The sequence below is a fragment of the Thermobia domestica genome, chromosome 4, assembly GCF_964235325.1.
Source record: "Thermobia domestica chromosome 4, izTheDome1.hap1.1, whole genome shotgun sequence".
NCBI lineage: Eukaryota > Metazoa > Arthropoda > Insecta > Zygentoma > Lepismatidae > Thermobia > Thermobia domestica.
In genome coordinates this window covers 16,071,001-16,089,574 of record NC_137457.1, presented here as the reverse complement: position 1 = coordinate 16,089,574, position 18,574 = coordinate 16,071,001, and the positions used below count along the sequence as shown (strand labels likewise).

Sequence of the window (18,574 nt, the reverse complement as noted above, 5' to 3'; positions counted from 1 at the left end):
TATAGGTGCGGGGTTATTCTACAGTCTCCTTGAGCCAGGCCAGAAGACAAGGAAAGGACATTATCCAGTTTTGCAGGAAACGAAGCTAGGATACGTTGTCGTCGGAAATATGCCTTCAATACCCGAAGAAGCCAACCAGTCGGTAATTTCATGTTTTGCTCAGATGGAGACAGACTTGGATACACAATTGAGAAAATTCTGGGAACTCGAAGATATTCAGACTAAGATTTACACGCCGGAAGAAGAAAATTGTGAGAAGCATTTTTTACAAAATACAACCAGAAATGGAGACGGAAGATTTATTGTCAAATTACCAAAGAAGGAAGAGAATGCACCTTTAGGAGAGTCTTACAACATGGCACTACAAAGATTTAAGCAGCTTGAAAGAAGATTGCTACAAAATCCTGAGTTTCATAAACAATATGCCGCCTTCATGGATGAGTATTTAAGTTTGGGTCACATGCGAAAAGTTACAGAAGAAGACGTGAACAGCAGCAGCAGTTGTTATCTTCCACATCATCCTGTATTCAAGATGGACAGTACAACAACTAAATTAAGAGTGGTTTTTGATGCAAGTGCAAAAACGTCTAATGGCAAATCATTGAATGACATTCTTCAAGTTGGGCCAATTGTTCAAGATGACTTGTACTCCATTATTTTAAGGTTTCGGTTGTACCCAGTTGCATTTACAGCAGACTTAGAGAAAATGTACCGCCAAATATTAATTCATGATGAGGACAAGTGTTTACAACGCATCCTTTGGAGAAACTCAGTAGAAGAACCGATCCAGTCGTATGAGTTACAAACAGTCACGTACGGGACATCGTCAGTATCCTTCTTGGCAACAAGATGTCTGAAGCAAATAGCGGAGGAAAATTCCAAGGAATTTCCAGAAGCAGCAGAAGTAATAAAACACAATTTCTACATTGATGATGTGTTAAAATCAGTACCAAACGTGTCAAAGGCCTTAGAACTACAGAAGGATCTTATTAATATTTTAAGCAGAGCAGGTTTCAAGCTTTGTAAATGGAGTTCTAACAAAGAAGAAATACTTCAAGGAGTTCCCGAAGACTTCAGGGAAAAACAACAGCCAATCATACTTGGTCAGCAAGACGGTGTTAAGACTTTAGGAATAGCATGGATTCCATTAACAGACAAACTTATAATTTCGAACAAAATTTGTAAAAATGGAACTGCAGTAGAAAGTAATGTTGCAATGACAAAAAGACAAGTCGTCAGCATAGTGTCATCTATCTTCGATCCATTAGGTCTAATCGCTCCAATTGTCATCAAATACAAGAATTTCTTACAGAAGTTGTGGAAGACAGGGATGGATTGGAATGACCCATTAGACACAGTCCTACAAGTTGAGTGGAATCAATTAATGTCTTGGTTACCTGCGATGGCGAAGATACAAATTACAAGAAACGTAATGTCTTCGGAGAACGTTAAGGAAATTCAATTACATGGTTTTTGCGATGCAAGTGAAGAAAATTTTGGAGCAGTAGTGTACATCAGGGCTACAGACGAACAAGGAAACATTGAAGTCAATTTACTTTGTTCAAAGTCGAAGGTTGCACCACTGAAGAAGCAAACGTTGCCTAGATTGGAATTATGTGGAGCACTGTTACTTTCGAAGCTAATAGACAAAACGCTATCCATATTGAATATAGAGGTCAGTGGTATACACCTGTGGACAGACTCGACGATAGTTTTGTCATGGATCAAATCACCTCCCAATCGTTGGAAGACATTTGTATCCAACAGGGTCGCTCAAATTCAGAGAATCACATCAATCAATCAATGGCACCACGTGCCTAGTAAAGAAAATGCGGCAGACATAGTTAGTCGAGGAGCGGATCCCAATACTCTTATTCAGTCTCGAGAATGGTGGCATGGTCCAGAGTTTCTTCACACAGCGGAATGGCCATGTCAAGAACAAAATGAGCCGGCTAATATTCCAGAAGAGAAGAAAGTCATGATAAGTTTGGTGGCAGTTCATGAAACAAGCTTTATGAAAAGATATTCATCGTTAAACAAAATGTTGAGAGTAGTAGCATATTGTTTGCGATTCAAACATAATTGTCTTTCCAAGAAATTAGAAAGAAAAACCGATAGTCTTGACGCTTCGGAACTTCGTTTAGCGTTACACAGATGTATCAAGATAGTACAACATACTACCTATCATCAAGAAATATTGAACTTGCAGCAACAAATGGAAGTTTCAACAAAATGGCCAATCAAGGATCTTTTTCCATTTCTGGACACGGAAGGAATGCTAAGAGTAGGAGGAAGATTGGAACATTCAAACTTGGAGTACGACAACAAGCACCAATTCATCCTACCTGCAGGTCATCATTTCACCCATCTGATAGTCAAAGAAGAACATAAAAGGTTGCTTCATGCAGGACCACAGCTTCTTATTGCATCTTTGCGTACCAGATATTGGATTCCAAGAGCTAAGAAGATGGTCAAGGCAATAGTACACAATTGTTTGGTTTGTTTCAAGTGGAGATCAACAAGGTCATCACAGTTAATGGGACACTTACCCAAGGAAAGAGTAAATGAAGCAAGACCATTTGTACACGTGGGAGTGGACTACGCAGGATTCTTTTATGTCAAGCCCACAATTCGCAGCAAAATTCAAATGAAGGTATATGCAGCGTTGTTCATCTGTTTAGCCACTAGAGCAGTTCACATAGAAATAGTTTCAGACTTAACTTCTCAAGCTTTCATCGCAGCATTGAAGAGATTTATTGCTAGGCAAGGAAAATGCTTATCTATCTGTAGCGACAATGGTTCAAACTTTGTTGGCGCCAATCGAGAATTGCAACAATTTTTTGAATCCAAGACTAACCGAAAGGACATCCTGGAATACTCAGCTCAAGAAGGTTTAGAATGGAAATTCATTCCTGCCAGATCTCCTCACATGGGGTCATGGGAAAATTCAATAAAATCCATGAAGTACCACCTACGGCGTGTAGCAGGAACTGCAAGTCTGACATACGAAGATTTGAACACGTTACTTATTCAAATTGAAGCCATTCTAAATTCAAGACCATTGACAGCCATTTCCAACGATCCTACAGATCCAATATATCTCAGTCCAGGACATTTTTTAATGGGAGATACACTTCTCAGCCTTCCGGAACCAGATCTACTAGACGTGCCTATCAACAGACTAGGAAGATGGCAACGGATTCAACAAATGAAGCAGCATATTTGGAAACGTTGATCAAGGGATTACCTCAACCAGTTACACCAAAGAAGAAAATGGAAGTCAGCTCAGCCTAATCTACAACCGGGCATGGTCGTATTGTTAAAAGAAGACAATGTTCCTCCTCAAGTGTGGAAGTTAGGTGTGATTGAAGAAGTTCATCCGGGCAGTGATAATTTAGTGCGAGTGGCAACTGTGAAGTGTAAAAGTGGCATTTTTCGGCGTAGTGTTGCTAAGCTAATTCCTTTACCCCTAGAATATTAATTGATTGTGTCCAATCAAGGAGGGGGAGGATGGATAAGCTTGCATATGTGCATTATTTTTATTCATATTAGTTTCATTTTTTTTATATATAGTTTAGTGGTTTTAGTGAATTCTTTGTGATTCTTTTAGTGATTTTTCTGGTGAGTTTTAGTGAGTTGTGTTTGCATTGGCTGGCAACAGTGCCTTCAGTGTGCTATTCAAGTTGTGTCTGAGCATTCGACAACGTGTTGTGAAGTGCAACTAGGCAAGCACATTCATTAATAGTTTAGAAAAACATATTTATTCATAGTCTTTAGAGAAACACATGTTCATTCATAGACAAGATTTACATGTTCTTAACAGTGTTTTAGAGTGCTACTCAGTTTATGTGTGATCGAAGACAAAGTATGATGGTTAGCAAGCAACATGTGGTTTAGCTAGCAGCAAGCAACAATTACTGCAGAAAGAAGTTAAGTAATTCATTGTACTAATATTTAAGTATTATATCAGTATATTAACATATGAACAAAGCATGTTATATTTATCATATTAACACATGTACCTTTAAATAAGAATTGAAGCAAGTAACAGCTAAAATATTCGTCAAGTCTTATTTCTCGATCTTCATGATATCTGGGTGAATCAGTAAAATGGGTTTAATTATACAGTTCATTAGCTTTGGATGTGATATGTGTGATTTGTAAATAAAGTACATAAACATATCACGCCTTCATACATCATCATATTTTCTTACTTATGCCTAAAAACACTTACTCTAAAAACTAAAAAAAAAACTAAAAACACTAAAAACACTTGAAACTCCTGCTAAAGGTGATAATTTCACCGTTATCTTACGAAAAGTACGCAATTACAATTTACTTTTATGTAGATTACTTTTCTTTCACAGAAACAGAATGATGGAGAAACACACAAAAAATCGTCTCCTGAAACACTTACTTTTTCGATTTAGGCTCCTTTGGAATTTACCTCTTCAACTAGTGAGTGCGGACCCTTATTGACGCTAGTAACTCTTTCCAAATTGTGGAACTGCGCAAAGATACATGTATAAAATTATATTTAAAACAATCTCCAAGCTCTAAATTGGAAGCTTTGAATGCCTTGCTGTGCTTTCGTTATTCTATATTTGTCACAAACGTGTTCCTTTTTAGTTTTGAAGTACATACAAATGCTCTCAGTCACCAAAAATTAAAAAAAGCAACTGTAAATGTGGAACAGGAAAAAATGTTTGTCTACAGTTTCTAGAACAACAAAACCATAATAGAGCACTGCAAAAGATGCAAACCCTCTCCAATTTTGATTCAAAGTGACTGTGGCAGTGGCGTATTTACGATTTTCTTTCGGGGGGGGCTTTGCTAACTTTCGGGGAGGGCTTTGCCTGAAAATGTGAAAATTCTGCAAGATATTTCATATACTTTACTATAGTAAGTAAGATTTCGGGGGGGCTTAAGCCCGGAAGCCCCCCCCCTAAATACGCCACTGGACTGTGAACACATAAATAATGTGATTAACAATCCAATTATTAATGTTTAGGGATGTGACAACATTTAGAAACAGTATAGCAATGGAAAAGCAACGAATTTGCCTCTAAATGGCAATATTATGCATTTAGCAGAAACGTTATCTGAGCTGTCTACAGCTTATAAATCTAAACATGCTCAAAAGGTATCAAGTATTAATTACAATAATGAAAAAGAAAGTAGGGTCTAAGTAGTATCTTATACGCGAACATAAAAGTTATTCACAGAATATACACATAAATAAACAATCTTCTTCAGTACATCCACTTCTTACTCGTTCCGTTTCTTCTTCGCCATGGCGTCTAAAAATCTTTGCGGTGTGTTTCAGCCAGTTCTTGATACTGTCTTTGATGTCCTTTTCAGGTAGGCTTGGGGAGATCTTTCTAATAGAACCTGTCGAAGAAAATGAAATATGCATGTAGCCATTGTTCCATGTAACAACGAAATAGTTGGAGTGCAAAATCATGGTGTTGATCATCTTCACCTTACCCTGATCATAAAATGTAATCACTTTAAAAACATTGCAATTCTACAAACAATCGCGAAGCCTCTGGTCCCTTAATAACATTTTAGGCACACAAGCTTTCATTTATATAAAATAGGTTGGTAACACTGACAATCGGATGCTCGGCCACGGTGATACTCAAAATATGCTAGCACTCTATTAAATAACATTTATGTCAAGTTTAGTACTGCTATGTTGAATGGAAGTTATGAAAACATAATTCTATATAAAATGTTGGCAAGACAGTAAAGTACGTTGTTTTATGGATTGTGGAGCCACTCAGTAGTTTTGTATTGTACCAAATAATGTCCATGTCAAGTTTTACGAAGCTAGGTATAACTGAATGGAAGAATTTGAAGAATCAATATAAAACAAAATGGCGTGCCAACACTGAACTCAGAGGCAGCCTTAGTAGTATGCGGGGCCCCGGGCGGGGTGGCTCGGTAGGCGAAGTTCCCCCTCTAGAAGCCGGGAAACAGGTGAAAGTTTTGAGGGGGTAAGGGGTTCTTATGGCATGGGGGTCGATATAACTTACGATATTAATGATTCGGAAACATTTTACATGCATGCAAGAGCAACAAACTAGAACACATAATAAAACTATCACTGACTTACGAAGCAGCTGCTTTGACGGTCACAGACGGAAGTCCACTTTTCTGGCTTTTCGCTGTGCAAAATCGTTGATAAGGTCCTCGTAGTCCATTGTTAAGGCAACTTCCTTTTCGATGGACAAAATAGCTAAACCGCACAATCTGCTTTGCGACATTGTTGATCGTAGATAGTTTTTGATAAGTTTCAACTTCGGAAAGCTTCTTTCCGCGCTGGAAACTGTCACAGGAATTGTCAACATAAATATGTATAACATAACGATGTTGGGAAATGAATCTCGAATGGGCCATACGTACTGAAGACACTCTTGGGCGACATTAATGTTATCAGGAAGAATTTCTCGAAAAATCTTCAATTCTGCGCACAAGTCAATTCCGTCCAAATCGCGTGAATCTTCTGCGCGTAACATGTTGTCCAAATCCATGCAGCACTTTAACAAATAATCGTCGTTCAATAACCGCAAACCCTTCAAGTTGTATAGAAATCCAAAGATTGAAGCATACTCTTCCAGTTGTTCGAATCTTTTTTCCACTGAGGTAAGTGCTTGACCCACTATCCATAAGAAATATCCTGTTCTGAAGGACTCCTCCGGCGAAGATGTTTTATCGTCGTTACCCTCATAATCGAATTGTTTTTTCTTGTATCTCACTCTTCGTTCCTTGAATTTCTGAGCTACGTTCATTTCGGTCGCAATTTCCTTTGCTGCGATCATAGTATAGGAAAATCCGGTTTCCCGGTACTTTCTCAAGAAAGTAACAAGGCTTTGATTTGCTGTATTGCCACATCGAGCTGCATGTCAGCTGATTGCAAAGTTTTGCTGACAGCATTCACAGCAAATAAAATGTCATACCACATGATTAAGCTCAGAATAAACTCGAAGCTTTCGAGCTCATAATTTGCAAGACATTCGGCTTCACTTTTTACTAGCGGATCATTGGCGGTATCTGCGACAGTCAACAGTGTCTCCCTGACTTCTTTCGTCTGATAACACAGCGCTTTCACACTTTCCAGGCGGCACTCCCACCGCGTTTCTGAAAGTGATTTTGTAGTCATGAAAGGCACGGTTTCTCCCAAAATTTTCCACCTTTCAGCCGAGGCAGCAAAGCATTTATATATTCTCTGTATGACACCAAAAAACGTCACTGCTTGGGAGTTGCATTTAGCCATGTCTCCTAAAACAAGGTTCAAATTATGGCAGCCACACGGAGTGTAAAATGCTCGACTGTTCATGCGAAGAATGTGCGCTTGAACTCCTTGGTGTTTTCCCTTCATATTCGCACCAAAGTCGTACCCCTGGCCACGACAATCGGCGATGTCCAGACCGAGGTTCGCCAGTGCGGCAAGAAGAGCTTCAGACAACCCCTTTCCTGTTGCGTTGTCCACATCCAGAAATTCGATGTAGTGCTCCACCACCTTCACTTCCGGATCTGATACGTCCAGAAAACGCAATATTAGGGACATCTGCTCTTTGTGGCCAACATCAGGCATGCAGTCAAGGATGACGGCAAAATATTTAGCAAGTTTCACTTTATCAATAATTTTCCCCTTTACTTCTGACGCCATCAGGTCGATAAGCTCGTTTTGGATCCTATGCCCGAGGTAATGGTCGTGAGCCTCGTCGTTCTTAATTCGGCGGAGATGTTCTTGCATGGTTGGATCGAATTTGGCCAGCATCTCAACTAAGTCTAAAAACTAACCATTGTTCGGTGCATAAAGTTTCTCCGTTCTCCCACAAAATGCGCTGTTGTTTTCGGCAAGGTACTGTACAATCGCTAGAATTCTTGTTAACACTGCGCGCCAATGCAGCTTTTCTTTTCTAAATTCGTTCTAGCATCATGTTATGTATTACGCTACCATTGGACATTCTCCGAGCTGATTCCAACCACGCTGTCATGCACTTAACGTGATTTACAGAAACTTCGTGGTGCTGAAGTTTACCGCCAAGATGCTTCCAGTCGCAGCAGCCTTCGTTTGCTAACTGGCCTCTAGTAGCTGTCGTGCCAAACAACTTACAAGGAAAGCAAAATACTCTGTCTTTGATCTTCGAATAACTTAGCCATCGCCTATCCACTGTTTCTCCGTTCGGCATCCTCTGTGTAAAGAAATTGTTCGAAAAATGTCTGTTACCTTCGTCCTTTGGGTATTCACAGTCACTTAGCCTGATTGGACCCTTCTCCACTAACATAACACGCACTTCACTGTTAATATGTTTCCAATTACCTGGATTGTATATGTCCTCGAACAGTGTGCTCGTCGTTTGAAGAGTGTCAGAAGTATGCAGAGGAATGGTCGCGCTTTCACAGAGAGGTCACTTTCTGGGTCTGTTGCAACAACGTTGTCCCCAGAGAATTGCACCAAGTTTTCATTGTTGCTTGTGGGACAACAGGGCGTAGAAACAGTTTTGTTGCCGGCTAGTTTATTTTCTTCGTCGGACGCAAAACTTGGTATCATAACCTGGTCTGTCGCATCACACCGGTCGCTCACAGTCACAGACAAATCATCATCCGTGTTCTCAAGTTTTTGGTGTTGATCCGCTGATTTTACCGCTACAACAAACTTGTCCAAAGATCCCTTTTGCTTCTGAATGAAATCTTTATATTTCCGTTTCTTGGCTTTTGCAGCCCCACTTTCATATTTACGGAATTTGTCTCTGTCCCTGCCACTCATGATGGTCACTTATTCTTTGCCCAATAAACGAATAATCGGAAGACACACACGCATTAATCATAATATTACGTATCCACATCTCACTACGACCGCGCGGTCCGAATTCCGAAGCCAAACTGAGGTGCTACACAAGGCGTGCAATAGGAGCTATTTCTTGGAAGCGATGACTCAGAGGTGTCCGTAGCAACAGGACCACTCTTTAGACCCAAAAGCAACAAACAACATGACTTCTCACTCTATTTCGACAACAAAGAAAAGTTGAGATAAGGCAATTTAGAGTCACGTGCATGGTATTAGCGTCGCCTTGTTTGCTGACCCATTGTTAATCCGAAACTCAAAGGTGTAATTATTTCGGTACTTTAAAACCAAAAATATCATGCTAAACGCTTTCATAGTAATGGTGTAGATTTTTGGAATTTAAGGCTTCTAAAAGTAAAATATTGAGTAAGAAGTTCTGGTTTATGAAAACTGGTTTCCGAAGAAATCCACCACACGTATTATTGGCCAAAGTATTCACTTAACTCTAAGCGACGGTACATTAGAATGTTGCAGAGGGCCCGCATATTTGAGCTGACTGTGACAAGAGAATATCCTATCGCAGGGCCTGGGGCGGATGCCCCAGTCGTCACCCCCAAAGGCCGCCTCTGCTCAACTATTGCACCAATCAAGACGCTTGCGACGGCTGTGTATGAATTGAGATTCATTAAGTAGCTAGTATCTACATGAGCGTAATAGCAAAGGCAGCAGTAAAATAGGTTGGGGTAAATGTTTCTGAGCTATAATGTATCTAATAGCTTCCGAATGACATCTGAAGACTCTCTCAGGATTTACAGTTCCTGATATTTGATTTCTGGACACGGGCAAAGACAGAAAGGAAAAATAGGATTATAAGGTTCCGTTTGCTATAGTTTCACTATGAAGAGACCTAAAACATACGTCAGAAGTTAAATAGGGATAAATACTTTCAAATACATTATCGATGCTTCAAAGCGCTTTATTGACCAAACTTGGTGAGGGAGTAGTGTACATCAGGAAACTACGAATTGTAGAGTACAGTTGTCTCGTCTTCGGCTTCTATAGAAGATCTCTTAACATCATTGTTGCAAATCATCTATGTTAATAAAAATAGTAATAATAACAGTTATACTATAAATTAAAATATTTCGGCCATTACTAGTAAAAATAGTGCTTGCATTTGTAGCACTACAAACGTAGGAACTCAACTACTAAATATTACTACTACGACTAAGGTTACTATACGTCCGTATTTTGTACGGACAATCCATATGTTAAAGTCCGCTCCGTATCCATGCTGTACGTTGCGAAACTGAATTAAATGTCAGAATTAGTCATTTAATTAGTTGTTTCATTTAAAATTACGTCTTTTACAAGTTTGTGAGAGCGTACGGGGGGTTACAAATAATCGTGAACAACAAATTAAGTGAAAAGTACGAATATTTGCACAGTACAGCACAGACACGGACAGATGCTTTAACACACGGAGTGTTCGCACAAAATACGGACATATGGTAAATCTAGTAGTAGTAGTGATTATTAGTGCAGTTCTTAATAATCTTAATAATAACAACTACTAAAATAGTAATAATAATAATAGTGGCCAAATGTTTATTATTTATAGTGTCACTGTTACTAATTACTAGACTTATTAAAGATAGATTGTTTGCAATATTGATGTTCACAGGTCTTTCATAGGTACTGAGGACGATCAAACTATGGTTTTCGATTTCCTGCTGACAAACTCGTTTCTAACGTATCGGCCGTCCATCCGTACAATATCCGGTTAAAACGGTAACCCTATGGTTAAAGTCTGAGAAAAGATGAACAAACAAAACTCCGACTTTTGCCCTGGCCGATAGAATTTCAGAACAGTGTATAAGCGATTTCAAGGTGGCAATACGTTTACAATGTGAAGAACAATGACACACCAGAATACACATACCTGTTACACGTTCCGTTTTGTTGCACCGCTTCGATTCTTAGCAACATATCTGCTGTCTTCCAGTGACGATTAGGAATTATTTGATTCCTCTTCAGTACAGAATGCGTCTCCAGTGGTTGATTCTGTGGACGAAACAGTAGGTCGTCTCACTGAGCCTGGAGAGATGACAGTGCCTAAAATTAATATGAAACAAAGTGTATGACTAGTTGTAGTTTTCATACAAGGTGTTTCAAAACCACCGACAACGTTTGGAAGGTGATTCCTGACACCAAAATAAGACAAAAAGTATAGACCAACCTGGATGCACAAATGCTTCCTTTGGGAATTATAGGCTGCCGAAAACATGAAAAAAGGAACTTTAAAGGTCTATAGCTCGGAAACTATGGAACCTACCGTAGTCGGGTCACGACTTCAATTAGGAACTAGTATGTGCGCCATCAAAAAAAAATACATGTTTCAGAATGCTAAGGTACTGAAGCAACAAGTTTTACGGGTGCTTAATTTGAAAAGAATTTTCAAAGAAAGCTGTGTCGTCAGAGAGAGATTCTCGGGATGTTTCTTAAAGGTAGAACGGGACCTGGGACCAGACGACACCCGTCTGATTTTAAGAGAAATAAAAATAAGGATTTTAGCTTTTTTTGGAGTGAGAGAGAATGGATAGGAGAGAGGTAAGGAAAAGAAGGAAAGAAATCTGATGTCACAGGACCTGTAGCTTCATCTTCTCTGCTGGGCTTCCTGCTATCCTCCTGTTGTTCGTCCGTCGTTCTGTACGTCGACAACCGAATTACAGATTGTTCGGTTCGTTTTCTAAGTTACTTTCAGAGTGCCCAATTGACTGCCGTGCACTCCCCGGACCGACTCCGTTGTCAGTTTTTTGACAACTACGCGACTGAGTCCTAAGATGACTCCGAAGACCGAGTCTCGACAGACTCTGGAGACTAACTTTGATAACCGACTCCAAAGTCTCCGTGTGACTTCAAAGGCTCCGTGTGACTCCCTGTTTCCGGGTTGGAGGGAGTATTTAAAGACAAAGATCTGCTGATAATCCTGCTGACTCCAGGCACGTGTAGATGAGATGTTTTCGTCTCAACAGGTACTCAAGACGTCAGAGATGGACAGATAGTTGGGAAAGGAGCTCTCTCAGCTTTATTACATAAAGTACACATCGACATAATACATTATATAACATAAACAAACACTTCCACGATTTAGCTACGAAAACACAAAATTACGGAAGAAAAAGTTGACTAAATTCTCAGACATAAATGAATTTCATTAACTAAGACTTCCGAATGACTAAAGTTCTTTGACACATAAGAAATAGTTTTATGTAATTGGGAAGAAAAAAAGAATAGCCTCTCAACACCGATGTTAACTCTTAAAGAATACCATGTTTCTTATTCAAACAATAAATGATTTTGTGGGAGATCAACGAAAGTCAATAAATAATAAATATTAGTCTCTTCACACTCCCACCGCTAAACTTAGACATGCGGTTTTAAAGAAAACACGCATCGTCGTAACCACTATTTTGATAATTGTCTGTATATATTGTTTTGATTAATGTCACTATACGATAAATAAAATACATGAAGTACACTGTAACAACAAAAAAGTGAAAAGAATGACTTTCTGTTCTTCAGTATCTCATTTTTTTAAAAAAAGAAAAGAAATCACACACAAAAGAAATCGAAGATAATCAATAAATCATTTACCAAACACTGCACATAAACACACAAAGCATAAATAACATTCCATGTTTCCAATGTAACTAATAAGACTTGATGTCAACAAAAACATATGGAAAAGCACGTGTAGTTGTTGAGTGAACTTGAAAAACATTTTGGTCAGCAGAATTGAACAACTTCACTAGGTCAGTGTTCTGAAGATAAAGCAATTCTGAGAATGTACGTGGCCTTGTTATATGAGAATTATCACTGGCAAGGTGGCCGCAGGTTGGCAGCACTAATCAAACTTGTTGAGATCCGTTGAATGAGAGGGAGGGGAAAAAAGTAACGCTGGCAGCCATCTTGAAGGAGTGTTCATCTTCATGACCTTAATCATTCAGGGCGGAGTGTGGGAATAAAAAAAAATATTTCATTAATCGTGGCTGTGAGTATTTTGTTGGATGAAGAGAAAAAATGGTGGCCAACGGTAGAATAGGTGACGTCTTCGCTGATAAATTAGGTGAGAAAACTGAAGAATACAGTTAAAACTGGTGGGCGGGTCTGACGCTAAGTGTTGTCATGTTGAGAAGTTCTTGGTTCGGGTCCATCCAAATTGCGGTATGGAGAAGAATTCGTGTCCTCTTCTTCTTTTCTTAAAGCCGTGGAATCTTCTTGGCTTCAAACAAACTGCGTACTGTGAGGGTTGAAGAGGGTAATTGTTAAAAATAAGGAGGTTATGGATGTGAATAGGTCCATGAGGGGGTGGTAATTTGAAATGTTAAGATTTAAAATTAGGGTTCATTTGGTACAGGGTGATTGAAATATAACGAGGAAGAGTTTTCATATTATACAGCAGAAGTGTGGTGGGAAAATAGAGACAGAAAATCATGAAAAATTAATGGTGGGAAAAAACGAAAAAAAATTTCTAAGATGGCGGCTGAACGTTGATGCCTGTAAACGCAAGGTATTATGGGCTTAAAGATGGCGGCGACCATGAAAGTGCAAGGGTAAATACAAGAACCAGTAAATTAATGTAGGTAGGATTTAGGAAGGAGGAGGGAGTAGAAAAAGAAAAGATGAACTCAAGCAGATATGAATACACAAGTAAATCGATAAACGTTGTGCCCAAATTATTTATAGATAAATCATACAACTATTTATAATAGAATGACAAAACTCTAATTTCGGGGGAGGGGGCAGAAAGGAATTTATCTCGACCATAACCCCAAGGCATTTCCTCCAAGGGGGGTGAAAAGGGATCTGTGTTTGTTAAGGTCGCACAGCACTCGACCTGGTATTTATTATGGTCAAAATAAATAATAGGAAGGGAAAGGGGGTTGCTCGGGGAAAAAAATCAACAAAAGAGAAAAGAGAGTGGGTTGCAACGACACGTTATCACAACATTTTTGCCTTCAGTGCCAAAAAATTTCGACAATAATCTGGCAGTCAGTGAAAGACAATGACTCGACAACTAACTTTCAACAATAAACGATGTAGTTATTCACATACGAATCCTGTATGTTAGCGTTGGAAACTTCAATGGGTGGCGGAATGGGCGGAAAAACTTCTGTTCCGTGTATAATCTCGTGTATTCTAATTTCTTCGGGAGGTGGAGAAAGTGATAGATCAGATACTGATGACGAAGTGTCACTCTTCTTGTCCAAAGAGGCTGACCTTTCTGTGACCAAAACATCTCCTAATTCCAAATTTTCACTGTCTCGAACGTTGACTGATTTCCGTGCCACTTCCTTCAACAATTTTATCATTTTGCACAGAAGAAAAAAGCCTACAATCGTACAAATCAATTGAAAAATGTCAACATGACCAATCTCTGTCATCGAAATCTCGGGCTGTGCATTACACTTCTAGCAAAACAATAGAGAACGCAAAACTCCTTGTTCTCATAACAAATATACCACCAAAAGAGTAAGAACAATGTTCCAACATAACTCCTGGAATGAAATATTCGTGTTTATAGATGGGCACTGGCGTAGGCGTTTGATCGATAATAGTGAAGGCAGATATATGTATGTGTCTAACACTCGATGTCCATACTTTGTTAAGAAGAGAATATGTGTTAAAAAATAAATTTGGTTGAAATTTTTGATTTAGCTGTAATAGATCGTTTGAGGCGAGTTGGGCGGGAAACAGATGAAGAAATACAGGTTTTATCAGTTCGTTCTCAAAACATGGAAATTCTGATCTTACAAACAAATTTCTATCCACGATCAGTTTCGTGTTGCATGGTATCTTAATCTTGATAGCACCGTATAGCATCGACGATTCAGGAACACTAATCGAAGACGTATTGTCTTTTAACTGGACTGTTAACGTTGGTGGCGGATGCGTGATAACAAATTCATGGGAACCAATGTCCATATTATGCGTTAATTTTGACTGAACGCAAGTATGATCACAGCTTCCGATAACTTCTCAAACTGTTTGTCCCATCCAGGCAGAATGCAAACAATTGGCTAACCTTGAATTTGAAATAACATGAGACGGGGTCTTACATAATTTGGCAGAAGAATATCTGCAGAACAAAAGATCAGATCCAGCTACTAGTATCAGGTGTTTTCCATTCTCCACTACGGAAACCAAAGGTTGTACGTCAATACTACAGGTCTGATTGAAGACTGCAAAAGGTATCGGTTTAACTTCATACAGTTCAAAAGAAGATTGATGTTCTACAATGGGTATCTTTAGTTGCAAATAAATGTACGACTCAGTTATCGAGCAAGATAACACATTAATCGAATAATACAGTTCCAAAAATTTCTTGTCTATAGCCAATCGGTACCCATTTCTTAAGACTATGTCTTCAAATTCTGACAAATGGGCATACAAAACTTTGTAGGGAATGATATTATGGTTTAGCTTTGAAATTCGACACATCTCTAAAGTCAAGTCATATCTGAATATCTGTAGAAACTGAGTAAACTGTAACAAAATCTGAAAAAATTCTGAAGTGAAAGCTGTTGCTTCTTGTTGCATCTTGTCCACTAATTGGTTCAAATGGTCGGCGGTATCCTTTTCCTGGACCAAAATTCGTGCAGAAAAATTCCGGATCTTTTCAAAATTCTCTTTAACTTGTGTCTCAAAAGTCAAAAACTCAGACGTTGAATTTTAGAAGAAAATATTGTTCTTTAAAAGTTGCTTTTCCAAACCAAGCACGGTCTGTTCCAAATGCGTTTCTCTCTTATTCATATGCGTAACGGATGAACTGTCTGCAACACCGCGACAGTAAGAAAGGAAATCACCAAGAAAAGACAAAAGAGCTCTAGGAGATCTGCTCGACATCTTATGAAATTTGGGGTTTGGAGGTTTCAGAAAGAAGTCGTTGATATGTGTGTGAAAATCCTGTAATTTTACTGCTGACTGACAAACTGGTGTCATTAGTGGGTCGTCGTTTTTTTCACAATAGAGATGTTGAAAAAGAGAAGAAGTTGGTAGGTCGTGGGGAAAAGGAAAAGTTAGGTGGAAAGATATTGGTAAAGAATGTTGATAAAGAATCACATTAGGTAGTTTCTTAAAATGCTGATGGTAAAGTCAATGTCATTTGTTTCTGCGGAAGGTAGCAAGGTAAAAAGGAATATGCAGCTTAAAAGTTTGTTGACTATCTGTAATGTAAACAAAGAACTTAGTCAGAATATTAATTTTGCAACCTTTTCTTTCTTCCAGATAATGCATAAAATAAAATATTTATGATTTCTTTTTTACTAAGTATTATGTACTAATTACATTTTTCTCTTTTCTTTTCAGGTAAGTGGAGAATCTGAAATTTCCAAAATAAAGTTGTCCCAAAAAAAATTGATAATAGGAGACGGATATGGTGACGAGAGGAAAGAAAAAACTGCATAGCACTGATGATGAATAACTATATCCTTTCTCTTATTCTATATATATTGCTAACGTTAAGATTAAGTCAATTAACCAGTAACATACTAATACTTTTTTCTTCCAACTATTTTATTTAGGAAAATAGAGGTGCATGAGTTGTTCATAGATTTTCTGATTCTCTTTGTCATACTGCACGAACACTATTCTTTCGATTGAGTCAAGATGTTCTTCCAGGAAAAGACGTACTGTTTGTAAAGCAACGCGACATGCATCTTCTTATGAAAACCAAAAATTCCTGTAGAGATGTTGGGGAAAGCAATAGAAGTTATATCGTTGTCTACGGCTAATTGCAACGTTTTTTCGTAACACATTTTTAACTTCTTGCGATTTCGATCATCAGGTGCGCTTACGTGAATCACAAAAAGGCTCAGGGCACCTCAGCAGAGATATCTAGTGTGCTTTTCACATGCTAGGAGTAACCCCGAGGAACGAAGTGATGTTGAAGATTATTATAATAAAGGACTGGTAGAAGAGGTGGTACACTCAAGTTCAAAGATTAAGGTTAAGGTAAACGGAGTGACCTTAGTCTCTCTCTTAAACACCGGAAGTGAAGTGTCATTGATGACTCAAGAAGCGTGGCAAAAGGTGAGTTATGATGTGTCTCATCCTCGGTTATTTCCTTCATCGGATATCACTTTAGTAGATTACTCGAGTAAAGGTAGAAAAGTTCTTGGTCAAATTGAAATATTGGCAAACATCGAAGATATTGAAATGAATATACGAGTGTTTGTTATGAAAAAGATGAGCCAGGACTTGCTATTAGGATTAGATACCCTGAAGAAGTTGTGAGCAATTATAAATTTCCGAGATAAGATTGTAATATTGAAGTCATTGACAAATGATAGTATATGCAAGATGATACCTATATTACCAGATGCAGAGAACGCTGAAGAAGTCTATCTGTGTAATAATCAGAAGAAGGGCAAGTCATGCCAGCCATTGTATGACATGCCGAATGAAGAAGAGCTGAAAGAAGAGGTTCGGAATGCAGACGCCTTAGACGAAGACCAAAAAGGAAGATTATTTAATTTACTTAGTGAATATCGTGATATATTTAAGGATCATCCAGGACGTTGCAGAGGTTATCAGTATAAAATGGAGGTAAAAACGGATGGTGCAATTGTACGCCGGCAATATCCCATCCCTTTGAAGTATCGCCCACAAATTAGACAAGAGATACAGAAACTTTTCGCAGCAGGGTTAATTCAGCCCAGTGGGTCTATGCATTGTCATCCGATCCTTGTCGTCCCAAAGAAGGGAACGGAGAAGATAAGAATGTGCTTAGACCTCCGTGAGGTCAACAAGCACGTATCATTGAAACCTATTAAAGCGGAGCCTATTAAAGATATATTTGCTAAAATCCAGTATAAACCGTACCAGGCACAAATTGATCTCATCCAAAGTTACGATGGGATACCATTACATCTCGAGTTTAGACAGTTTACCGCTTTCAATTTCGAAGGTGAAAATTGGGAATTTACCGTCCTGCCCTACAGTTATGTTAATGGGTCATCGGCTCTGGCTTTGGCATTGCAACAAGTGCTACAGGTCCAACAACTGGGTTCATCGTTTGTCAGGTATATAGACGATCTTCAGATTGCAGATGACAGCTTCGATGAAAATCTAAAAGACCTCAGGATATTATTCCAAGCTAATCGTGAAGCCAATCTTAACAAGAATTTAAGGAAATCAATTTTTCGTCGAATGATTAAGCGTTTCCTAGGGTATGTTGTAACACCGAAAGGGACCAAGAAGTGTCCGGAAGCCATCAAGCCAATACTTCAATATCCTCGGCCCACCAGTACAAAGATGTTACAACGCTTCTTGGGGTTCATGCAGTACCAACATCGGTTCCTAGAAAATTTAGCTGAAGTAGCCGCACCTCTCTACAGTCTCCTGAAGAAAGCCAAGAAAAGGAAATGGTTGGAACAGAGTGAGCAGAACCACAATGGACGTGCGTAAATAGTAAATGTTCGGACAGTTCAGAAAATAATAAGTTGTATGTAAAGTGTGTTATTAGTGATTTTTCCGTGTACCTTGCTTGTCCTTTCTTTGTTTTTGTTTATTTACGTTAGTATGTTCATATCTTAGTTTAGCAGTATTTCATTATGTTTCATACAGGGTGTCACTAAAGTAAAAATATTGAAACATGTTTATCCATGGTAAGGAGTATGGGTTCGAATCCACGAGGATTTATTGATCATCGTGGATTAGCCCCGCTGGGCACCATTTGTCGCAGTAGGTCTACACCCGTAGGTGGGGACAATA

At 38.8% G+C, this 18,574-nt stretch overlaps 3 protein-coding genes across 3 annotated transcripts; 1 reads left to right on the top strand and 2 right to left on the bottom strand.

The window, feature by feature from the left end:
• The first annotated feature begins 355 nt into the window (after window positions 1-355).
• Window positions 356-3,235, top strand: LOC145683638 (uncharacterized). The gene is made up of 2 exons (XM_081754977.1): window positions 356-904; window positions 2,096-3,235. The coding sequence occupies exons 1-2, from the start codon at window positions 356-358 to the stop codon at window positions 3,233-3,235; spliced, it is 1,689 nt and encodes a 562-aa protein (XP_081611103.1).
• Window positions 3,236-6,137: 2,902 nt separating this feature from the next.
• Window positions 6,138-6,824, bottom strand: LOC145683637 (uncharacterized). The gene has a single exon (XM_081754976.1). The coding sequence runs from the start codon at window positions 6,822-6,824 to the stop codon at window positions 6,138-6,140; it is 687 nt and encodes a 228-aa protein (XP_081611102.1).
• Window positions 6,825-6,856: 32 nt separating this feature from the next.
• Window positions 6,857-7,786, bottom strand: LOC145683636 (zinc finger MYM-type protein 1-like). Its single transcript, XM_081754975.1, has one exon. It carries the CDS (start codon window positions 7,784-7,786, stop codon window positions 6,857-6,859), a length of 930 nt encoding a protein of 309 aa, XP_081611101.1.
• Between the last annotated feature and the right edge of the window lie 10,788 nt (window positions 7,787-18,574).

Coding starts and splice junctions, on each gene's coding strand:
- LOC145683638 (XM_081754977.1), top strand. CDS start 356: ATGGCACTACAAAGATTTAAGCAGCTTGAAAGAAGATTGCTACAAAAT. Junction 905..2,095: donor AATTTCCAGAAGCAGCAGAA/GTAATAAAACAC, acceptor TGTCTTTCCAAG/AAATTAGAAAGAAAAACCGA.
- LOC145683637 (XM_081754976.1), bottom strand. CDS start 6,824: ATGATCGCAGCAAAGGAAATTGCGACCGAAATGAACGTAGCTCAGAAA.
- LOC145683636 (XM_081754975.1), bottom strand. CDS start 7,786: ATGCTGGCCAAATTCGATCCAACCATGCAAGAACATCTCCGCCGAATT.